The following is a 26,311-nucleotide window of genomic DNA, read 5'->3' as shown; positions in this document are numbered from 1 at the left end:
TATGTCTATTGCAGGGAATCAACATCCCCAACTGTGGTGCAGGCCAGGACCATCAAAATGGCAATAACATCTCCATAAGAAAAGAACAGGGCAAAATCAAGGACACAACTACAACTGTCCCATGCACTACCATTTATGACCCACAAAACAGATGCAGGAAATTACAGAAGAAAGATAGACATCCAGAACTCATATGGGAATTTATGTTGATTGCTTTACTCTAATCCAAAACCTTCTTGCAAGGTACAGACATCCAAGCAAGGGTAGGATAAGGGCTCTCAATCAAAGGGGTGAAATGTATTCTGATGTCTCAATCTACTGTATTGGTTATCATAAATAGGAAAATATCATTTACACCTGCAGAGCTCCATCACCCTATCCTGTAGCTGAATGATTATTGTGTGGAACACATTTGGCAGGGTGCATTCACGAACAACCACTCCAGCAACTTGAAATTGGAAAACTGGAACGTGGCAAGAACTCCAATACTCCACTCAAAGAAAGGAGAGGGAACCAGTGCTGTGGAGAGTCCAGAGGAACTTTATCACCAGAGACAATGCAATGGGTGACCACAAAACTTTACACTGAAAAACAGACTATACCAAATTATTCACTCTAGGCATGGCAGAGATTGTCAGCAATCCCCTTTTGTTTTATCCATGTAGTCCACAAGTGGAGCAGTTCTAGGATGTGCACATTTATGAAGCATAAAATCATGAAGTTATTACTGTTAGTGAAGGTGCAAAGCCATGCAAGATGAAACATGAGTCAACATAGCTGAACAATGCAGACTGAGAGTTAAAGAACATCTAATCAGGTGCCATTCACCAGAAAGCAGGATCCATGTGATAAAAAGTAGATAAGGGATCCTGAAATAAAGTAAATTTAAAAGTTACCAGTTAGAGTAGTATCAAAGTCTGAAGAACGATCACCGGTGGTACACAAAATCCCAAAAAAAGAGGAGACCATAATATGAACATACTGGGAGTAGTCAACATGCCAGATAGCAGAATCTCTTCCATTAGATGACAAATATGAGAAGCAAGGGAAAAGTGAGATGCCAGATCTGATGGGAGCATGGCATAGCCTTATAATAAGGGGTTTTCCATTTTGATATTTATGCAACTGTGAAATATTAGATAATTTAATATACATTAAATTATTTAAAAGTCTGGAAGGAAGAAGATAGGAAAGAATAAACCAATCAAACCAAAAGGTGGACTACATTGGTAAAGGTAGAAGGTGAAAGATCACAAAGAGGCAAGAAAATTTAAGGGAAAAAGAAAGTGGATTGTGTACCCCAGAAGGTAGCAGTATGAACTATAACACAATGAGTCCTGGTTGGCTGGATGATTTTAATGTTTTATGGCACAAAGCAGCTAGGCTATCTGCACCAAACATCTGGTAAAAAGTTAAAATTAAAGTAAATTTAGTAAAATTCATAAAAGGAAATTAAGGTAAAACAAAACAAAGTTTAAAAAACATAAATAGCAAAAAACCAATGTTTACATCTAGTCCACAATGTTAAGAGAAAAACTATAGAAATACAAGTTGTAAAGGACTTTCTGTAGCATAATTGTAATTATCATAACTCGCCAAAAAGACTAACAGGTAAGTACAAAAACTGCCATCAGTCACCTGAAGTTGGCCTTTCCAGTCCTGATTCTGAGTTATTTGACGTTACGGGCATTTTCAAAAAGTAAACTAATAAAAGTTTTAAAACACATGTAGAAAATTTTAATAATAACTCACCAGGATCACTAATGAGTAGTTCAAACAACAGTGTTAGTCACCAGAAGTTGGCTTTTCCAGTCCTGGTTTCGAGTTATTTAACATTACGGCCATTTTCTAATTTCAAATCGAACTTGATGGACTTAAAAAATTAAAATGGCAATAAAAAGATTAATGGCCTTTAAAGAACTAAAAACATTACCAAGGTGGACAGTGTCACCATCTCCAATAACACTGTCTAACATTATAGACAAACCTTGGGACAGATCATGTTTAAAATGGTGCAATCAATAAGAGTCGTAACAATGGCAAGAAAGTAAAATGTGGTTTATTGTGACCTGAGTGTTACACAGACTACACACTGGTGCATCAGTTCCAGATAAAACAATAAATTAAAAAACTGTGACCAATGTGTAATCTAGTTAAAACAACTTCCTCTTTCCAATTCTTATGGAAGCAAGACTGCTAAAGTCCAATATAGGATTTTATTTGGAAAAGCTTGTTTTCGCATTGCTAACTCCAAGTCAACTGCCAGCTGGCATAAAGCCAAGCCTTGAATACAGGATCATAATCCATGTATGGAACAGGCACAGCGGTGATAGTGCCAGAGCAGATAGTTTTAGCTGTGGTGTTGGCAAGCTCATTTCTGCAAATACCAATGTGGCTCAATATCCAGAAAAACTGGATAGAAGTAGATGTTAAAAAGAAATGAGCCAGTTGCCTTTGATTATCAGCAAAAACAGGATGTGAACTACTGTGAAGCGATTCCAGGCCCAGTAGAGAACTGAGTCAGTATAAATAGTGCAGTTTGAGTTTTGCTTAGCTTCTATGTAATCCAGGGCAAGAGAAATGGAGTACAGTTCAGCAGTGAACACAGAAGCTGTAGAGGAGAACCGCAACAAACCATGGCAGAGCCCACACAGTTACCTGATTTTGAACCATCTGTATAAATAGGAATGGAAGGATGGTTCAAAAGACTTTCAGCAAATAGCAGACAGTATTTCCAATCAAGAGTGTCTACTTTTCTCACATAACCTAAAGACAGGTCACATTTCAGAACTGTAAGAAGCCATTGTGGGATGGGCTGACCAGTGGATAAAGCTATGTCACCCAAGGACAGAACCAATTCATCCCACTGAGCCTGGATACAAAGGCCAAAAAGAGCAATAGCAGACCGTCTGTTCTGAAAAAGTATGGTCCACTAAGGAAGGAAAACTCAACTCCAGGTGGGATTGTTCAGTAAGGAATGAAGTTTCAAAGCACATAATACAGACAGTTGCAAACAGTGGAGGTGCAAAGAAGGTTATTGAGACTCTATGTATAAGCTTTGAGGAACTGAAGAAGTACAGAAAATCCCAGTGCAGAGCCAAAGTCCTTGATGATGAATAGTGTCCAGCACCTTTAAGGCCAAGGGTATGGCAGAGACATAGACCAATGATTCATCATCAAGTTTTGATTGAATAAGAGCACAATATATCTTCAGCATAGAACATCAATCCTCTCCTTAAGTAATAGAAGAGAGAACATGGAGGATGTTCAGTGCTCTTGTATATTTAACCTGTACCTGCTTGATGTGTGGTATAAAGGTCAGCTTACGGTCAAAGATAAGCCCCAAGAACTTTGTCTCAGGAACTACAGGCAGCATAACTTCACCGACACAGAGTTCAGTATCAAAATGAACACTCAGTTGGTGGCAAATTTGCATGCAAACAGTTTTAAACAGAGAGAAGTTAAAGCCGTTTGCTGTGGTCCACTTCACCAAATGATTGAGGGTAGTCTGTAGCTGCCGCTCAATATACCTCATGTTTGACAATTGACATGACATGAAAGTCGTCAACATAGAGCCCACTTGCAACAGTGAGAGGGGGTTGTTCAGTGATGGCATTAATTTTTATATTGAAAACTGTGACACTCAAACACAGCCCTGAGGGACTCCAAGTTTTTGTAGGAAAGAACGGGAAAGTGTCGAACCCACATGAACTTGGAATCTCCTGTCCATTACAAATTTTTTAATAAAAATGGGCAAATGACCATGTAACCTATATATATGGAGGTCTTGCAATATACCATACCTCCATGTTGTATCATACGCCTTCTCAAAGTCAAGAAATATTGATACAAGATGTTGTCATTTGAGAAAGACTTCTCTGATTGACATTTCAAGTCAAATAGGGTGGTCTACAGTGCAGCTCTATAGTCAGAACCCAAACTGGGGTGAGAGAAGGTTGTTTCATTTGAGGAACCAAACAAAACAAGTACTAACCATCCTCTCTAAGGTCTTACAGAGACAGCTTGTCAAAGCAATTGGACAGTAGTGTGAAGGAATCTTGGGATCCTTCCCATGCTTAGACACCTGGCAGGCATCAGGAAAAACATTCTCCTGAAAGATAAGCAGGAGATAGATGGCTGGAAATTTCATAGTGTACATCATCAGGTCCAACTGATGTACTGCCAGACCAATGAAGGCCAGTTTGAGTTCCACCAGTGTAAAGGGACGATTATAGACATAGAGACAATCAGCTCGAAAGGAAAGATGTGATTGCTCTGTCCGAGTCTTGATGGCTAAGAAGGTGGAGGAAAAAGCAGAAGTGCTAGATACTTGGCAAAAGCTTTCACCTAGAGTATCAGTGATGCTCCAGGTATCAGCTACTTCCTGGCCATCAGAGAGCAAGATCGAGAGAGGGACAGACTTACATTGTCCATTGACCTTTCAAATTGTGTCCCATATTACTCTGGAACTGATGGTAGAAAATATGCTAGTTGTGAACTTGATCCAAGATTCCTTCTGGCTTTGACATCTTACCCACCAAGCATGTGCATGGGCCTGCTGGAAAGTGATGAAGTTTGAGAGTGTGGGATATCTACGGAAAGTATCCCAGGCCCATGTTTGAGCCTTCCATGCCATGTGGCAGACAGGATTCCACCATGGATGAGGATATAGTGGAAAACGTGTTGAGGTTTTAGAAATACATTGAGCAACTGTTTGTATAATACAGTCAGTTACTGCTGTCACACAGTTGTCTACTGATGGCTTACAGATGATGGCAGGATCGAGTTCTGCGAGAGCAATGAAAGAGGTCCGGTTTGCTTGATCCAGTTTTCACCAGGGCATGTGGGTCGGGTAGTACTGACCATGGTCAGTTTATCTCAAAATTATAGGAAAATGATCACTGCCTCATGGATTATTGTCAACCCTACATGTAAAATGGGAGAGTAATGAATGGGAGCAACTGAGATATCAATAGCAGTAAAGGACTGACTAGGTGCATGAAAATAAGTAGAAGAACCAGTACTGAAAAGAGAAAGGTTGTGATCAAAGAGCATATGCTCTATGGAACAACCCCTCCTATCAACATCAGCACTTTCTCAGAGGGGATGATGTCCATTAAAGTCCCCCAGTAATAAAAAGGGAGATGGCAACTGTTCAATGAGAGCATCAAGGTCTGACTGATCATAGGTATCTCCAGGTGATAGGTGGAGAAAACAAACAGTAATAATGGTATAATCCTAGGAAACACGGATGGCTATGGCTTCCAAGGATATGTTGAGTGGCAAAGACAGGGTGGGCACATGCTGATCAGCCAACAGTGCCATCCCTCCATGCTCTCGTCCATCACACAGCCTGTCATTTCTGTACAAAGAAAAATGCCGAAAAATGACTGTATCAGCAGGTTTCAGAAATGTTTCCTGTATAAGACACATACAGGATGGTAGGAAACAATAAGTATTTTGATGTGATCCTTATTAGAACATAAACCTCGACAGTTCTATTGTATCAAGGTGGCCATTTTTACTTATGTGTAGGTGAATTGGGTGGAGAACCCTTCTGTTTATAACCATGTCTTTTTTCTTTATTGTCTTTATTCAAGTGAGGTCTATCAACCTCCATGGATCCTACTGGGCAGGTTTTTGCTGTTGGAAGAGGATTGCAGCAACTGAGAACATGAATGAATGATTGTTTTGCATTGTGGGGTGGGAGAAGAAGATGTATCAAAGGAAATGCCTTTACCCAAAACCAAAGGAAGGTGATCTTTGAATTTGTTTGAATGTATGGAAGGGACAGAGATGGATGTTGAAGTTGATTGATCAACATTTTTAACCATGGAGGTTAAAAAGACTTTTCATGTGTTTTGAGAACAATTCTTTTGGAGGCACAGAGAGATCCATCTGCACTCCTACTGTAGTAGTGGAATGAAGTGCAGTAGCATAAGTCTGAGATGAAGTGGTGGGCAGCAACTTGAGAGCCTCAGGGTAAGTAATGTTATGAATAATTTTCAAATGTTGCACCTCTTTTTCTTCCAACCATTTAGGGCAAGAATGAAAGTAGGATGGGTGAGAATCATTACAACAGACACAAGAAATGGTGAATAAGTTATTTCAATCCAATAAATACTAACCCTAGTAGCAAACCTAATAAATGTCTAGGGTTTGTTTACAGACATTGATTTCAAGTCAAAAAAGAGATAGTCTTCTCTTTTACAATGGAAAGAGACTCCAGAGCAGTTGTGAAAGCCAGTACTTTTTAAAAGTTTCTAAGAAGAATCAATAAGTTCTTTAAAAAGAAATGGTGGGTCTAAATTTTTATTCTTCTTAAGAGTAGTGTGCAAGTTTGACCTTGGAAAATCAAAGACGAGTTGTTTCTTCTTGTCCATATGTTATTTTATTCTAAATGCAACAAGTTACAACCTTATGCATCTTAAGATAAAGAATATTACTTCAAAATCATATTAAATTTAACTTCCAAAGGATAACATTTTCGTAACATTGCGCTTTCTATTTCCACTCTCTTCTAGACTAGATACATATTTTCTTTCATTTAGCTCTTACTCCTAAAATATTCAACCAGTCTCCTCTTAAAGATAAACCGAAATTAATGGTGAAAACTTAAATTAAAAAGTAATATTATAACTATTATAATAAATTAGATAAATTATAGCTCTTTTTGATGACGAGAAACCCACTTGAAATAAAAATGAAGATGACCAAGGAAAGTCGAAATGTTGTTCTCTGATTATCAATGACAGTATTAATACCCATACCAGCCGTTCTGAGATACAAATTATAGCTCTATTTATAATTCAAAGACGCAGATTCTATCACACTCGACTCCACTAAAAAGGTTAATTACATCTACTTTATAAGGTAAATTATAAAGCGTCAACGGAATATTCCAAACCGATTGACAACGAGATTATGGCTAAATTTACCTTGGAAATTTCAATTGTTTTAAAAATCCACTAAATTTGAATCTCATAATCAGTGCTGCCATATTTCGCGATTACGTTGCCCTCTTTACTTTTAAAATAAAAATATATATGTAAAACGGTTCGTTTGGGTTGAGAAAATATTTTACGTAGAGGAGCGAACAACGTTTCGACCTTCTTCGGTCATCGTCAGGTTCACAAAGAAAGAAAGTTGTAACTCTTAAATAAGGTAAATAAAAATAATTGAGATCCTGATTATTTCTATTATTTATTGAACCAAATGCAACATATAGCGTAAAAATTTATTAATAATTCATTATTATATTGTGTATCGAATTATTCTTAGCATTTTAAACTCCATGTATATGAAATACACATATAAGTATAGTTTTTATTATGAAATGTATACAACACTATATTCAAAAACATAGATGTCAGGTACTCCTCAAGTCTGAGTTTCCAGAAAATGTTAAGCGCAGAGTTATATTGATCATAGACAGCATAAAAAGACAAATGACATCAGTAAAAAACTAAAACAAAATATTAATACATGATAATATATTTTTTCTGATAGTAAACTGGCCAGCTTCTGTAAGTTCAAACATAAATTGACTTTTGGGACTGCATAAGACAAAGACAGAGTAAAGAATATTGTAATACCACATTTTCAAATGAAACCAGTTTCTCGAGAGGCCGATCTCGACACTTAGATTACTTACACTAACTAATATTCCAAGTAACAAATACAAATCAGGATACCTGAACTCATGCCAACTTTTACAAGTGCGTTTTCCCTTAGTATGGGTTTATCCCACAAAAACGGAAAAGTAGATACAGTGTCAAATTGGTGCAAGCTTCTATAAGATATTCATTGTTGTATATATGTAATCTCTACCCAAGTGGATGGATTTGCAAATATTTACAAATTGTTTACATCGTAGATTTCGCTACCTACGTTCATAACGCTTGGACAGCAATCCACAAAAGTGACCTGAATATATCTTACTAGAGATATATAGTAAATACTCTTTAGAAGGGTGAAATTGAAAGTCATTTTAACTCTGATAACCTCTTTTCTTTAATCAGAGCCGAATTTATAGGGGGAGGGCAAGTACTCCAATTGCATAGGGGCCTCGAGGTCCAGAAAGGGGGTCTTAAATTTTGAATTATCCGAGAAAGGTGATTTCCAGATCCCAGTATTTCATGGAGACATTTAAGTCTGGCCCTGACACAGTATGCGAGATAATAGCCAAGTAAAATACACTGATTCACTACATTTAAAATTATTCACTATGAGCATTATTCATATCAAGTCAGCACAGTGCTAGCTTTTACAGAACCTATGCAACTGCGAGAGCGTCTCGAGCTTTAAAGTGGTTCCAGTTTTCAATCATCTTATGAAAGGGGCTTCCAGAATACAGTATTTCATAATGGTTTCAAAGAGTCTAGATATGATCCTCTCCTTTTTTCAGATTAACACATTAAAATTAAACATTAACAGCCAAATAACTTAATTAACTGGTCATAATGTATAGTAATTGGCCCAAAGTGTTTTAAAAAAAAACATTAACATCTATGTAAAGTAAAAACGTAACTAAAAAAAAAATGAAATTAAGATGAACAACTTTGTTTATTTAAAAACAAAAGGGAACAGAGATAAACATTTCGGAACTGTATAGTTTCCATCTTCAATATATAAAGCAGAATAAAAAAAATATATCATTTCTCAGCAAACATCTAAAATGCATGGCCACATTAGTCAGTTAGTTATCACCATTAGATTCTATTTAGGAACATAGGGCCGCAATCGCTTGCGGATTTTCCAACAAGTATTTAAGTGAGTAAGTTGTTAGCCAACGACACCGAGCCGTCCCTAATTTAGCAGTGTAAGACTAGAGGGAAGGCAGCCAGTCGTCACCACCCACCGCCAACTCTTGGGCTACTCTTTTACCAACGAATAGTGGGATTGACCGTAACATTATAACGCCCGCACGGCTGGGAGGGCGAGCATGTTTGGCGCGACGCGGGCACGAACCCGCGACCCTCGGATTACGAGTCGCACACCTTACGCGCTTGGCCATGCCAGGCCCGTAGCCACATTAACGATAACTTAATTAAAACTAAAACAGAAAGTGAGAGAATAACAAACATTAATACTGTAACCATTAAAAATATATACAAGTTAAAAATAAACTGCATGTTTTTCAGTGTTAGTGGAAGTTTTTCTTTTATGTGAAGGATTTCTTTAATCATTAATCCAGAGCAGTGTTGGCTTTGCAAAGAATATTGAAATTTGATAAGTAAAGTTCATGTCTGGTGTTGACATATAAAGAAATCACAGGAGTTACTCAGTTTTTGTGTTTTCATGGAAACTCCTATATGTTCATTGTCTTTAACTATTATATGGTGTTTTATTTTTCCAATACAGGAGGCCTTACAGTCCTTGAACAAGCCATGAACAAAGAGAAATTGTGTTTGATTTATTTACGATTCTGCGCGAAGCTACACGAGGATTAACTGGGCTAGCCGTCCCTAATTTAGCAATAAAAAACAAGAGGAAAGGCAACTTGTCGTCACCATCTACTGCCAACTCAAGGGCTACTCTTTTTCCAACGAATAATGGGATTGCTCTTTACGTCTGAAAAGGCGAGAATGTTTGATATAATGAGAATTCGAACCTGTGACCCGGACGTTGCAAGTTGAGCGTCTTAAAAGAAACCGGGAGAAAGTATTTAGTGTAGAAAAAAAATCCTCTATGCGAGATGTTGGTTTAAAAACTAAACTAAAATCAACTTGGTGTAGTAACTATGAATTACGTGTTTAATTTGACTTTTCAAAGCTAAGCTTTGTTTTCAAATATGTGGAAGAGAAGAGTATATAATGAGTTTAGGCACAGTTGGCAGTCTAGCTGGATTTGCATGTTTCTTAGTTATAAAGGTATTCGTATATTTTGGAATAAATGTTGTGGGTAACCGTTATGTTTTAGAGTGTTCTGTATGAGGCACCAGATGTGGTCTTGGAGCATCGTCAGTGTGCCATACTGGTTGGAAACTCTTTTAACTCTAAAGCCTACTGAATCATAGTAAGACATTAGTTACACTGCCCACAGGCATTGTTGCAGTTTTGTACAAAGTGCACATTTTACCACCCTATTTGGCTTTGAATAAGTTAAACCAGTGTTTTTAATGATCTGGCTTTTTAATGAGTGCCTTTGGTGTCCTATAAAGACTATCTTAGTACGTCCTGAGATATTCACGCTATTCAACACTACTGTGACTCTTCTCTACGACACATACTTCTGATTACAGGGAGTAACTAACAGAAGTTACATAACAAAAGCTTGGGCTTCACTAATCTCCTATCAACCTCTTGGTCCAGACGACAAAGTAAGAATGATGACATAGCTCTCACCACTCCTAGAAACTATTCTGGCTTTAAGAGTGACTTTCTCATAGTTATTGCTTCACTTTTGAATTGAATCCTCAATTCACTCTCAGCTTTCTTCTTTCGTCCATAAGTTTAAGTAATTGTAGAAAGTGCCCTTCTATACTGAATACAATTTTCTAAGATTACTGTACCAAAGAAGCATGCTTAAAATAAACACTGCATTAAAGAAATATTTCGGCCATGGCATCAAAATGTAATGTGCTAAATACACTATGGCCTACAGACACAATGGTATCCACTATATAAGAATAAAATAATACAAAACACAGATTTGTGAAATATTATTCAGAAAGATATAATGAACATGGAGAAGGTGTCTTGACTTGTTGATAATAAATTCGAAAACTAAACGAAAAACACTACGTCAGGAAATAATAAAGGAGCAACACCAGTTAACGTATTAAAAATATACAAATAATACATTCGACCAATTATCGGATAAGTTTGTTCAGCCTGGATCAATGTCGCATGCAAGAAAATTAAAATTAAGCTACAAAACCAACAAGTGAAATACTTACTAGTGCATATAAAGTTTCCTGCTTAACAAACTCTAAATTCTCACGTAAATATGCAAACATACAACCACTCCATGACAAACTTCTGAGCAGATAATTCACGTACTTTAAGAAAAACTTACGTGAAAAAGAAATTTTACGCGAATTAAGTCACTATACCCTTAGAATAATCCAACTATATAAAAATATTGGAATATATGGACTATTTATATAGCAAGTGTGTGCCAGTGTAAATGATGAACGTTACAAAATACATAGACATAGCTCTGATACGGGGTTTGAATTCACATTGATAAACATTTGTGAAAGCAATGCCCTCTTTTATATCATGTTTAAATTTTAACAGCTGCTTAAACATAGAGTTACTAATAACACCATTGCACCTTCCAGGTCCAAAAGAACCTAAGTACCGATAAATAGAAACAGCACTTCACTTGTTTTAAAAATAATATATATATTTGGAACTGGTGCTACAAACTTTTTATCTTACAAATGATAATAGGTACATAATAAACTCCATATAGTTCTCTTCTTTTTTTCAAAAGTCTACTTGGGCCTTTTTCAGTTGCTTTAGAATTTCAGTTGACAAGCCAAACTGTATTATTTTATTACTATCAACAAACTATCCTGGCATAGTTCACCTACATTTTGTCGAGTTACCACAGTACCCTATATTTTTAAAATCGCTGCTCCTTTCTCGTATTTAGGCCTACTTTCAATAAACGTTTATTTTTTTTTATCAAAGTCCATACAAACAGGTTCAATTGCTATAGAACTCTTCTTTGATTAAATAATTTTTTCTTCTTATCTCTTTCAACACCGTTAGTTTCGATCTAATATATATCAACTATTGAACCAATATTAATCGTTAGGCCTTCCTTCTCTTTCCGAATGTCTCTCTGACTAATTTTATTTTGTTTTTGTCTGCTCTGCCTAGTTTCCAGATCATCTCACACTCTTCATATGTTTATTACTGAATCGTCTGCTCGTTATGTCTTAGAAATCAATAATTTTCACGCGACGTTTTAGTATTTTGACATTAATGAGTTATAAACATAACATACGATTCTTACTGATTACGCGGTTGAACTTGTAATGTAATAATATTTACATTAAAATATCTGCGTCTAACTGTCTTGTTATGAACAAAACTGAAGAATCATAAAATATTCACTGTCAAAATAACTTAATTAACAATATTTACACTAAACAGTCTTTTATATCATGGTAGATTGTACCAAATAAAAATACATGGAAAGAACATCCAACTTATTCAGGTTTGTACAAGTTTTTTTTGTTTGTTTTTTAATGGACTTACCCTGTTCAAGGGAGAAGACACAAATATAGAATCAAACAGTAAAAGCTTAACTGAAACAGTCGTTATAGTATGTAACCTTTACCTAAACAAAAGGGTTTGTACATGTTTTTAACTTTTCCACATGCAATTATCAAGGATGTCATTAATTATCCGCAAAATAACTACATAGAAATTTAGAAGAATCACTGAATATATCTCACTAGAGATATATTCTAATCTAATTACGGAAGGGTGATATTAGTAGTTAATACAGTTATGACATATAAATTACGAAACAACTGAAGTTAATGTGAAATAAAATAAAATAATTTATGTGCTTATAAAGCATAAAGCTACATAATGGTCTGTCTCCGCTGAACTCACCCTCGAAACCCAGTTTTTAGTGGTGAAAGCCTGCAGACTTATCATAGAATCACTAAGAGACAGAATTTTTTTTATTAAAAAAAGCTTTAATAGAAAATAAGTAAACATACTACAATTAAAGTCGACTGTAACTAACAATTAGTTTGTTATGAATTTCGCGCAAAGCTACACAAAGGCTATTTGCAACAACTGGCCCTATTTAGCACTGAAAGACTAGAGAAAAAGCAGTTCGTTATCACCACCCACGCCAACTCTTGGACTCTTTTATCAACGAACAATGGGATTGACGGTTGCTTGTAACGCTCCATGGATAAAAGGGAGGGTATGTTTGATAGGAGGAGACAAAACCTGCGACCCGTAGGTTGCTGGGTCGAGTGTCCTTGTGTAGTTTTGCGCGAAATTCAAAACAAACCATTCCAAGTCTGTCATGTTACCGTTTGACAAAAATGGATTTACCCCAGGAAATTATTTGTTGGCTATCAAACTTTCTGTAAAGTAGATGTTAATGGGGCCCACTCAGGGTCTTTTTCACCTGAGGCAGGAGTCTCTTATTTATCATGTATGTGAGTAATATGCCACTGTCGGACCTAACCTTAAGTTTTGCATCACAATTTGCTGATGATGTAGCGGTCTGGAAAAGTGCCCCCACTCCTTCAATAGCAGCAACAAACTTCCAACCATTTCTGAATAACGTTGAAGAATACTGCCCTCGAGTAGCTTTGTGCGAAATTCAAAAAAACAAACAAACATATGAATATATATTTATGAAATATAAATCAAGCTAGCCACCATGCACTAGACGCTTAAAACTAGTATAATATTCATAGCTTTTTTTTTCTCCTTTCTTTCTCTTTTTGTTAAATATATGTAAATAGATTTTTAAAAAATAAAATAAATAAAAATAGTAATGAAAAATATATAAAATAAAAAATATATAAAAGAGTAAAATAAAAACAAAACATAAATAAAAAAAAGGCAACTCAAGACAATAAATGGATATTGCCCTGAAAAGGGCCGGAGTACTGTGGGTTACTCTGGCCCTAAAGCACTACAACTAATAACATAGTAGTAGCTGACATGAAAGTTAGGGATGGAGGAAGAAGTGTTTTGCACTTGATCCTCGTGGGTATCTAAAATTCAACATACCCAAATACCCACAAAGAAGAAGCGAATCATGAATGATGCTGTATTAAAATAATCTAAAACCAAGAATAACTTGAACTAATGGTGTCGTCACAGAGAATAAGAGGTATCATAAATCCTTTTTAGATTTTCCAGTAGCGTTCTTATAGAATCAAAAGATTATTAACAAAACACAGGGAAAAAAATATACTGCGTAATATAGATAATAGAAAAAAAATATTCCATATATACAACATATAAAACCTGATTCATTATATGTAGCTGTCTCTATATCATTTACTACTTCTTCTGTGGGTTTGATATTTGCAGCTATTTAAAGGCATCAGATAAGCATATATTCAAGAAAATATTGAGTTTTATAACCAATGTTTTATTTTTTACTTTTTTACACAACTTCAATTAAATCTGACTATAGAATGGTTACTACTTTATTCAGAATTAATTTACAGAATTATATACGCTATAAAATTAGATACATGTTACAGAACATTGAAATACACAGTAATGTAGAAAATATAAAACCTGACATGCATTATGTATATACGAACACGTTCTCTTCCACCCTATTCACATGTTCATTAGACTTGTATATAGTTATATGTAAATTTATACAATATTACATACAAACGCATATGTATGTATATAGAAATCCAAAAGCAGGATTTTTTAGCTATTTTTATAGGATTCGTAGTTCTACAATCTGTACAACAAATAATTATGTAAACGTATTAAAATGCTATAATTGTCCGGAGAATAAATAGAAATTTGTGTGATTTTGCATTGATTTTTGAAACATGCGAAAGGTTTATAAATATAAAACAAAAAATATTCTAATAAGAAAACGAGGTTTTAAGCCGTCATTTAATATTTTTCTGTCTACAATTAAATATAATTTATTTCAGCCAATAATTTACAAGCAATGTAATCTTGCTTTACAAACCATTATTTCTGAATGATATTTGTTATTGGATTATACAACTGAGTTTGCTTATTTGTTTAAATTTTTGGAACATTTTTTCACGTCTGAAGTCTAGTAGATGTTGTTGGAGAATGCTTAATATAAGTATTTGATGTGTGAGTTAAAGTTGTTCCACATGAATGAGTTTTGTGTGTGTGTGTATGTGTGTTGTTTTCCATGGTAATTTAAATGAAAATTAAGCCAATATGCTTCGCTTGTGAGATAGAAGCATCTGGTCTTCTATATGTAGTACTGGATACCAGGAAATATATTAAACTACTAGGGTGGCACAGCTGTGTCGCTCTAACGACTTCTGATAAGACAGGTATGCAATTCGTTTTATTAGTCTTGATAGGAAAGAGTGATTTAGCGGTAGTAATGGGTAGGTTAAATATCTGATCACTCTTCATGCAGATAGTTTCATCTATATGACTGACAGAAAAGGGATATTACCTTAAATATTCTCTGATTTCTTGTAATTATTTGATCTGTTATAATTTCAAATGTATTTTAATATACGTGTTTAATTAGATAACCCTTCTTTAAAAAGAATAAATTTAAACTTGTCCGGATTTTAATGTTAATTTTTTCACTGAACTTTATATAATTTTTTTCTTGTTATTGAAAGAATCAAAAGTGTGAGAATGGGAAACATACAAGTGATTATGGAAAATGTTTTGCAGTTCAGAGCGTCGTATCTCACAAAGGGGAGGCGATGAGGTCATCATACAGATGCAAATGCCAAAGTTGTCACTAGAGGCACCACTGTTATTTTTTTCGCGTATTTCAATTGTGTATAAATGAACCTATGCACATCATTATTTTATTTTTTCTTATGATTCTTTATTTATTATTATTTTTTCTTTTCTTTCCTTTCTTATTATTTTATTTTATTTTACTTTTTATTATTTTATTTTTCCGATAAATATATATGGAAAAAGGGAATATATATATATATAAATGGAAAAAAACAACGAATAGAATTATGAAAAATATAAAATAAAAATGGAATAGAAGTAAAAAAAATTAAAAAATGGATAAAGGAAAAAAAAAAGGCAAATCAAGACAATACATGGACATTGCCCTGAAAAGGGCCGGAGTACTGTGGCATACTCTGGCCCAAAAGCACTACAAAAACAATAAATTCTTACTAGTGGCCGACATGAAAGCTAAGGATAGAGGAAGAGGTCTTGTGCATCTAACCCTTCTGGGTATTTAAGAAATAAATATACCCAAATACCCACAACGAAGAAGCAAAGCATATCATTAGGTCCCCACCCAGACTGGGTGCTACTCACACTATTTAAACAGCTTTACTTGTAGCTAATCTATGTCATGTACCTAACTGTCATAGTGTTCTAGTTTTCTGCTTACCGACGTCAATTTTTATAAATACACAGGTTTCTGTTCGCACGCACATACATTTGTGTGTTTTGTTAACTCAGCATGTTTTTTAACATTAAGTCATTCATGAAATTTTAAATTATGAGCGGAGTGAAGAGAAAATAATTTTCTGAAGACCACCGGTTGTATTTGATCATAAGTTTTTGGCAGAAATTACTGCCATATTTTATTTTAGTTTAGTATAAACATACAAGTCTGCAGAGACGTGAACTAGTGAAATATTATTATACCAAAGGATGCAGTACAGAAGGAACTCTCAGAAAAAACCACAGATCGCATAATAGCCACATAGAATCTTACTTTAATGTTGTTAATAAAAAAAAAGGTGGGAATGCATGTTGAACTTGAGATAAGCCACGTATCGGCAGATATACATTGACACCTACCGAAAATTTTGCTGAGGTTAGCCACAAATAGAATAACAAGTAAGAACAACTCACGTGCACTTTACGTCACTTAGTGTTTGAATTTCCTAGTTTTAGTTCTTTGTAAGTCTATTTGGTCACTTTTGCTAATGTGTCCTTACAAACTGCGTCATTTTCGAGTACTGAAGGAGACAAATTTAACCTTATACCTTCATTTTGCATTACAATTCCTAGAAAAACTATTAGAAACTAATAGAAACTAATCCACGTATATCATTTCCTACACATATTCATAATACTAAGGTGACAATGTGGTAAAGTTTCGCAGCTGACTTTATTATTGGAATATAATCCTTTCGAGGACCATCAGCATATAAACTTCAAGTTTGCACAGTTCGATGTGATTTCTATGCTATAATAAAGAAATATGATAGACAATACACTTTTCGTGCAGGATCCATCACAATTTGATAACCAGATGAGACAGGTCTTACGGAAACATTTTAAAAACAGAAACAGTTCACGCCACTTTTCTTGTAAATCGCCACTTTGTCCATTGAACCTAACACTAGTCGATTTCTTATTGTAGCAGTACAAGAAACCATCCATGTACCGTGGATAGCCTTACACAATACCACACCTGAAGGTAGGCAGGGCACAAATAACCCATAGTGCAGCTTTATGTTTAACTTCAAACAAACAATGATACAATAGTCCAAGAAGTGACCTACATAGCAGATGAGATGTACGTTGTTATTGTAATGTCCATTCACATAAATATAATGCTGGAGAAGCACATTTCAAGTACTTGCTGTGGTTGATGAAACATCACGTTTTACTGGTGCCTTTACTGACAACATATTACAACTGGGTAATTTCCATAACACTATCTTAAACAATTTCATCTTTTTATGCTGTACCGTTTAAGACATATGACTCGCTGAACTGCACAACTTGATTTATAACCATTCTGTATTTTTAGCTTGTTATTATTCGCTCCTTCATTCTTAATATTTGTTTTATATTCGTAGTAATAATTTCTTGCATGTATAGTAATATACAATAAACAAAACATTTTAGAAACATCATTGTTGCTAAAATATAAAACAATTTTTTGAAAATATAAATTTACCAACACTACTTAGAACAGTTAAGGCAAATCGGAATTTGTGATATTATAGTAATGAAAAGATAAAACTTTATTATAAAATAATGTCAGTCACTTCCTTTTGACGATCAGTAATGTGATTGAATATACAAGTGATTAGTCATTCACTCTATACCATTATATACAGGCCCGAATTGCCAGGTGGTTAAGATGCTCGGCTCGTAATCTTAAGGTCGTGGATTCGAATGTCCGTCGCACCGAACATGTTCGCCCTTTCAGCCGTGGGGCGTCATAATGTTACGATCAATCCCATTATTCGTTGGTAACAGGGTAGCCAAAGAGTTGGCGGTAGGTGATGATGATTAGCTGCCTTTCCTCTTGTCTTACACTACTAACTTAGGGACGGCTATCGCAGATAGCCCTCGTGTAGCTTTGAGCGAAATTTAAAACAAACAAACAAACAATATATACATATGATATTGTGTTAGTCCTAATTTTGAAGCAAACCAGGGAGTTCAAGATGCTCTAAATCTTTTTTGAACCGTGGTTAGACCTTAAAGATGACACCTGCATGTTTTAGTCATGTGGAGAGCCATTAGACAAATGGAAGACAGCCGATCATTACAACTGCTGTGAGTTGGCTTTAAGTGTTCCCAAGTTTTACTAGAAGTATCTGGAACCATACATCGTCCACCATACAAAGCAAAAAGCAGCTGTATATCATTCTGGTTTGCCAAAGTCGTAAGTTATACTACTAGATTGATTCAAACGTTCACAGCTGCGACTGGATACTGTGTCATATACGGATGGTTAGAAACAGGTTTTACAAGGTCAGCTACCTAATGTGATAATTTTTATTCAAAATAATTCACCAACATGGTATCAAGATTGTATCCAACGAGCCAACGACAATATTTTCTTACAAATAAATCATGTTTTACACTTCACTTAAATAACAGACCACTCTAATTTGGACAAGAGAAAAAGTCCGATCTACTTCATTTTCTTATTGAAACATGACACACATGGCGGTTATGAAAATATGATGTTAGTGGGAATGATAGTTAGTGTATGTGCTAAGTTTTTCATCTTGTGGAATGATAACATTAATGAAACACACCATAAGGACCACAGTCAAAAATCATTTGTACTACCATACGCTGATGTAATTTGTCCTGACTTCAGCTTAATAGATGACCATCTCTACAATGTTTAAACTGATGAACACATTCTTCGAAAAAGAAGAAGAATAGACTGACGGAATGAAGTAATATTCCAGCTCACTAAATTTTAATCATATCCAAAACATTCGAGTAACTTTGGGAGACATTCCGTGTTTTAAAATGTCCTCTAAAAAGCTTTTCTAGAAGCGTGGTTAAGGATCTTACCCAAACTCTTTTTAACATTAGTTCCCACCTGCCATTGCTGTTTCTGATGAACGTTCTCCATATCGAAGCGAAATAGTATGAACTGTAAAGATGTAAAATCACGTCTACCAAATTTAACTTACAAGCATAGACTGAACAGAAATAATTTCCATTTCACATCATTGTCTGATTAACAGGTGTATGATATGTATAGCATTGAAGCATTGGGATAAATTAAATAATTTTATAAGAGTGGTTTTGCTCTTCATATCTATGATATTAAAAAAAATCCTTTATTCTTTAATTATTTTGAGTAGTATATTTAATTGTATTATTTATTTTAAACATTTTTAATGTTAGTTGAATAATTTTATGTTACTATTGGGTTTGTTTGTTTTAAAATACAAGGATACACAATGGACTATCTTGTGTTCTCTGCTGTACCCATCTCGAGTATTGAATCCTAATGTTCAGAATTATAATTCCTCAGTCCTACCATTGAGCCATCGAGAGCGTTATGACCGAGATTGTGTGGAACTATATTTCAAACAATTTAATGCATATATTGAAGCTACATATTTCATGCTGTGTTTATAAGATGAAAATATAATACCTATAACTTTTCATAAATTACGAACTGGATACATATTTATTTTAGAAATATAATGTTTTTCAGAACTTTAATGTAGATTTCTGTAATTAATTAATTTTTGTGAGTAAGAATTGCCGAATTTTTAGCTCCTTAGCCTTACCTTTAAGGTTTTTCTACCAACTAGCCTCTTCCCTGTGGACTTTTGTACTTATAATGCTAAAAATCACGGTTCGATTTATTTAATTGTAGATCTTGAGATGGTTTATGATGACAAAAACAAAACAGCAAATATCCAAGAATCTTTGTATGAATTTTCTGAAGAAGCACTACTTGTAGCTAAAAGCCACATTGTTTGAAATAAAACTGATGTACTGAATTGATATTTTAAAATTCGGAACATCATACTTTTTCCATTTTACATATACACCATTTCGTTTCCATAATGTTCACTGTTAAAAAAAACAATTTATATTTTTTGTATTATTTATACAAAATATTATTTAATAAAGGGTATTTTTTATATATTTTGCATCCGAATGCCTTATTTTGAAGAATATTTCATGATTTTTGTACAATTAAACACTTCCATATTTTTTTGTCTTTGGTCGTTGGTCCAGATATGTATCAATGCATCTAATGTCGTCCAAACTCAGGAATATGATTCTGTTAAGTTGGGTCATAGTTAACACTTTAGTTTTTATTTAACTTTGACAATAAGGTTGAGATGAGGGTATTTCTAAGGTAAGAACGAATGGACCTGTGAGACATAAATACGAGGACTGTAGCCATTTCATAACGTAAGAATTTAGTGTATCTTTATTCAGTTTGACTAAGGTAAATGTTTGAAAATTCTAGTACAATTTTTAGTACTTAGTTAAAATTATACACGTACAAGGTGTGCTCAAACATTAGCTTTTAAATCTTGCTCTTGAAATTTGTCTTCCCACATTATAGGTTTAAGCTCAGAATTGTTTTACCTTGGTATTTATTTGACTCGCTTGCTAGATAACTGGGTGATTGGGTTTCAATGGGATGTGTAGCGTGATGGTTGCTCTGACGTCCTTGAGATTAAATATAGTGTTAAAAAGTTCATCCTTAGTTAGAGTCCCAGGAATGTTTGTGCTGCTTTCAGTTTTATCTTTTATTGAGTTTTACGTACAGACACTCCACATACAATTTCTTAACACCTCCTGTAATTACACTCTTAATAAATGTTGTTATATATACACGATTGCTTTATTTAAATTTAATACGAGAGCTATGATTTTGATAGCTATAAAGGATGAGTATTAAGTTTAATATTTTTAGAAGCAATAATTTACTGCAGGTTTGTTTACGTAACTGTTTACGAATCACTTGTTGTATAGTTCAGTTATTGTAAACTGATGTCACGTTACTCGAAACTTCTGAATTTTTCTCGTTGCTTTAAGTGAGTATTAATAAATTATGACCTTACGTAATCCTAGGCCTCAGTTGTTGTTGTTTTGAATTAAGCACAAAGCTACACAATAGGCTATCTGTGCTCTGCCCACAACAGGTATCAAAACCCGGTTTTTACCGTTTTAGGTTCGCAGACATACCGCTGAGCCACTGGGGGCTCCAGGCCTTAGTCTGGCATGATATATATATCTGCATATATACTATCAAGTTAGCACAATAAAAAATCCAACTAAATTATTGAAAGTGAAAGTAAAAGTGAAATTAGACTGCGTGTGAGTTTAACCATAATGGACAATTTATAAAGTGATTTTAACATCTTGTATTGTAATAACAGATTTAGAGGAAGATAATTTATCTTATCAAAAAAAGTGTTTTAAAGTAATTGAACCCACCTGTGTAGACTTTAACGAAAAAAAAACACAATTATTTAAAGCTCTTGACAAGTTATGGTAACCAACAATTATAATTGTGATTTTAACGTAACATAAACATTTTTGGACAACATGGTGCCAAGTGGTCTATCTTGGATGTCTCATCCTCTAAGCCAAACTAAAACTATTAAAAAAGATTAAAACCAGACCTATTGTTCATATACTTATCAAGCATTTTTTTACATTAATTTAAATTTACTGCTTTTGCAACATCTGAAGGCAACACATTCCAAAGGCCAACCATTCCGTTAGAAATATAAAACTGTCTTAGCTAAAGATGACCCCTATTCTTGTGTCTCTGGTACTACTATTCTCAGTGTTAAATATGAAAACGATGATGCATCAATATTATCAACTCCCTTTACAATCTTCAACTCTCTAATTCTTTTTTTTCAACAACAAACAATTTGAGAAATTTCAGCCTCTCTTCAAAAGATAACCCGTCCATCTCAGCCACCTTTCCAGTAACCCTTCTTTGAACTCTTTTCAACGATTTGATGTTTTACAAAGGTGAGAAGCTCAATATTTAACACAATATTCAAAATGTGTCCTAACTAGTGACCTGCACAAAGATATTATAACCACTTTAGACTTGTATTTAACATTTCTGTAGATACAACCTACTCTCCTATTTGTTCTACTATTAGCAACAACACACTGCATGAATGAATTAAGAGAATGGTTGATTATTACACCAATATTACTTTCTCTTATGACACTATTAAGGCTATTCCCAACCAAATTATGTTTATAAGTTAAATTATGTTAACCTACATGCAGTATCGTGCATTTATTATAATTAAAACCCAACTACCATTTATTTGCCCAATTCAGTAAATTATCTAAATTATTTTGTAAAGCAGCAACATCCTCTTCGCAGCTAGCATGGATTGTGTGCTGTCCGTTTGTTGCTGAAATTTATCACCAACAAATAACCTACTGTAAAGATCGCGGTCCTATTAAACTAGACAAATATACCTCTTGATTCTACTTTTACTTGATGATCATGATATCTATTTATATCTTATGCTAAGGCTGTGAAGATAGGATATAACTGTTGTCAGAGTTAGTTGTCTAATCACTAAGTTGCCTTTTTTTTCTTTGTATTACTAAATACTAGCAAGTTTATATCTTATCTTTCCACTGATAATATGTTGCTATATTCAGGAAAATCCAAAATCTCTTATATTTGTGCGTGTTTATCACTACAACTGTTATTGTTATTACAAGAACTACCATTTCATAATCCTTTCTGTGCAGCTCGAAAATGAATTATTTTTAAAATGTGTCGATTCACCTGCCAAACACTGAAACATTTAACGTTACCAAATTTAGCCATTAGATGGCAGGCTAGTGCCAAGTAGGTCTTGAGTAAGGTTAAGTCCATTGACAGCTGGTTTGATTGACCTTGGTTACATGTATATTTATTTTCAGTTTTAAAGGTGAGATTTCTTTTGTTTATCGTAACGACTTTTGATAATTAATTGTCGTTTACTGATTGTAGTTTGCATGAAATACTATTTTATCATTATTTTGTGAAATGGCTTCAGCAGAAAGAGACAAGAACACTTTTTTACTAGCGCATGAAGATTACAAACACACTCTGCTTCTCCATGTTTTCAACTATCAATAGTAATACGTGTTTACATGGATCGAGTCAGATGGCCCGCGAGGCTAGGATAATTGTAGTGTTGTACTTCACTGATCTTGGGTATGTTCTTTTTTGAAGGTCTTTGCCCTTCACTTTCCCTGTATCATTTCGTTATCGCTGGCCGTTTAAAATAGTTACAAGCTAGAAACGTTAATTTTCTTATACAGTTAAAACAGTCTTTTTTTGTTTTTTCAGGAAAAACTGCTTTCTTAAACCTAATATAGTAGCATGTGTGTTTGTTTTCAAATATTACATTATATTACAAGTTAGCAGCTTCTTTGTTTCTAATTTAGTGTATTTGTACCACAACTGATAATACTGGTACTCTACAGTATATAGTTATTATGTAGACACACATAGAAATGTGTTTCTTCTCCTCGTTGTAATTTAAGTTTCACATAAGTACGTACATCGTAATTTTACAGCGTCCAAAACAGACTTTCCAGACTTGTTTGTATCTAGTACTACGGAAAATTTGGCAGTGTTTTGTAACTTACCCATGATGTAAGAATATTGTAATAAGAAACTGTCAATACGTATTCTTAATTGAAGAAGGAATATTGGAAGCAATATTAGTTTTTATACTTTGTGGTTTAGTACAAGCTTGGTTTTAAATAACTTCTTTTTTTTTTTCGAATATATTTTCAGATCTGTTATTTTGAAGTGTTTTGTTTGACTACATGGTTTTGCACCTATAACAATATTATTTTTGGATTTGTAAATAAGAAGTTCATATCCAAAACATTCAGGTACATGGTTACATCGGAACCAGAGATATTTCTTTCATTTGTCTGCTTGAAATGTTATATAAACAGTTGGTAAATAAAAAATAAAGTTACTCTCTCATTGGGTTCGTGTGACTCGCGCGCTTTTCTCGGAAACTAATAGACCGATGTACAAGGAAATTTTACAAAAGATGGGAAGAAAATGTGGTACAGTTCTCCGCGAACATAATTCGGATCGGATTCGTTGATCATTCTGGACCTGAGAAATATATTTTGAATTTTCGGAGATGAACTTTGGTGTTATTATATATCTACGTATGCAACCTCTGATTGTTCTTGTTTCATATTAATACGCAGTACAAAATATGCATATGATAGTAATTAAAATGATTTGGAATATTGCTACGTAAGGTAAGTAAGTAATTTATTTGTTTGTTTTAACGTGTTTACATACATACATTTAATCAAAAGCTAACTTAAATTTAGGTTGTAAGTAAATATGATTTAGAAACTTAAGTATTTCATATTTACATGTGGTGTTTAACTCATTTTTACATTGCATCTAGACATGTTTGAACTTACAAGTATACTTTCCTAATTTGGCTCAAAAATACCATAGATTTAGGGAAGAAGAAAACGAGATAAAGATTTTTGCATGAAAAGCGTTTTTTTTTTGTTTTTTGATTTGCTACTTTTTGGTGCCTTCACTGGTTTTAAGTTTCAGGTGTATAAGTAAAACAACTAATGTGAAAACATACCAAAGCATGAAGTGTGTTTACAGATTCAATTATTTTGACTGTTAGACAAACATTGAACTATTTATTATTTCAAGATCGTACTCAAATTAATGTATCAAATAATCTATGGCTCAAGAAGGTTTACATATTTCATATGTGTTGATTTGTTTAGAATTAGAATGAGTGGTTTAGGGTTACTTGCACTTATGCTGCTACATTATTGTAAGAATTCAATCATGTTTTGCAATCCCCCGCTGCTACAGTGGTAAGTCTACGGATTGACATCTCTAAAATCAGGGGCTCGATTCCCTTGGTGGACTCATCAGATAGCTTGTTCTGGCTTTGCTATAAGAAAACACATACACACATATTTTGCAGCAATTTCACAGTCACAGACTGAGCTTACTGATATTCTGACAAGTTTAATAATATTTATTTAACTTCTGGAAATTGTGTTTATGTAGAAAGGTATACATCAGTCTATGTTGTGGGTTTGGACAAAAATGTCATCATGATACTTAAGAGCTAGTTTTTATGATGATATTTTAAAAATAAATATTAATGAATTACCTGAGTCATGTTTATGCATACATACAAGTTTTTAAGGTAATGCAGGTGCTTTATATGAAACGAAGTTAAACTTTTTATGCACATAACTGACAAGAGGACTAAGCACACCTGCAGTGGAGGTTTGTTAAACTCGTTTTCTGCAGTTAACACAGTTTCCATGTAAGAAATTAAAACTTCTCTTCTTGAGCAAGTATGTGTAATTAACATATTTTTAATGAAATCTTGCCAGAGAACTGCACTGGATTTTGTATTGTATTTTTAAGAATAAGATGTTCTATAGTTCTGTCAAATTGTGAACATATTTCTTTCAGTCTTTTATTTGGGAAATGTTGTTCATGATATTAAATAGTATTACTCAAACATTCTTGCCCTTTAAAAATGTAGTTTGCTTTATTATGTTTGGTAGTTTGAAGGTGAGAAGACATTATTTGACCTATCATATAGTGTAGTTACCCATTTAACCACCACAAGAACAATCCAAAACTTTAAACAAAAACTAAACTATTGAGAACTTCTGTGATAAAAAATAAGTGAACTTTGTATGTTATTATTAAAAAGCAGCTTTTAAACTGATAGAAGTTATGCTGTATAATAAATTAACAAGAAGTACTTAATGTCATAAATCGGTACTTATTGAAACTTGAAACCATTAATATTTATGATTACTCATCACTTATACATGTATACTCACAGAACAAATATTTTAAATAAATTAAACCTAACAGTAAATATGTCACTAAACAATCCATTTTATTAGGATTGTTAATCAACTTACTTGATTTTCTTCTAGTGTCTGCTGTTTTTTGAAGGAGAGAATACCTACATAGAATTCTAAGATTTGCTTACAAATATTTTGAACTTAAAGCAAGATTAATATTTCAAATTTGTATAAGGTTTTTATGATTGCTCACTATTAGAATTTTGAGCAATTAAAATAAACATAATTAAATATTTTAAATTACTTTTTGCTGTGAGGAAAGAAAACCTAGAAATGACTTGATCAGGTGTTTTGATTGTTAAGAGCTTGAATAATCTATGATTGATCTCTCTATGTGGTTGGGTAAAAAAAGTAGTAACATAAATCTGAATATTAAGGGTATTGAATTAGAACTTTGGAAATTTAGATTCAAACATGGGTCTATGACAAAGTTATTTATGCATTGGAAATGTAAGGATGTGAAGTAATTTACCTATTGATGTGGTTTATTGTGCTAATGTAAATGTTCTTGATATGTATTGGAT

At 33.9% G+C, this 26,311-nt stretch overlaps 2 protein-coding genes across 14 annotated transcripts in view; one reads left to right on the top strand and one right to left on the bottom strand.

The window, feature by feature from the left end:
• The window catches only part of TyrRS-m (Tyrosine--tRNA ligase, mitochondrial), a 42,691-nt gene extending 35,618 nt beyond the window's left edge, over positions 1 to 7,073 (bottom strand). For 4 of the 5 annotated variants that reach the window (XR_013012395.1, XM_076449372.1, XM_076449374.1 and 1 more), the window contains exon 1: positions 6,939 to 7,073. Coding sequence is in view for 4 of the 5 variants with exons in the window: in XM_076449372.1 (XP_076305487.1) it covers positions 6,939 to 7,000 (62 nt within the window). In the remaining variant the exon portion in view is untranslated. The remainder of the gene's footprint in view (positions 1 to 6,938) is intronic. The other variant, XM_076449375.1, reaches the window with a different exon arrangement.
• Positions 7,074 to 22,748: 15,675 nt separating this feature from the next.
• Positions 22,749 to 26,311, top strand: part of LOC143222633 (prominin-1-A-like) — a 111,231-nt gene continuing 107,668 nt past the window's right edge. For 4 of the 9 annotated variants that reach the window (XM_076449352.1, XM_076449358.1, XM_076449366.1 and 1 more), the window contains exon 1: positions 22,975 to 23,097. The gene's annotated coding sequence lies outside the window, so the exon portion shown is untranslated. Of the gene's footprint in view, positions 22,829 to 22,974; positions 23,098 to 23,685; positions 24,174 to 26,311 lie in introns of those variants that run through there. The other 5 variants (XM_076449369.1, XM_076449353.1, XM_076449364.1 and 2 more) reach the window with 2 other exon arrangements.

The sequence above is a fragment of the Tachypleus tridentatus genome, chromosome 8 (genome assembly GCF_004210375.1).
Source record: "Tachypleus tridentatus isolate NWPU-2018 chromosome 8, ASM421037v1, whole genome shotgun sequence".
NCBI classification, from domain to species: Eukaryota; Metazoa; Arthropoda; class Merostomata; order Xiphosura; family Limulidae; genus Tachypleus; species Tachypleus tridentatus.
Note: the sequence above shows the minus strand (reverse complement) of the source record. Positions and strands in the feature narration are given on the sequence as shown.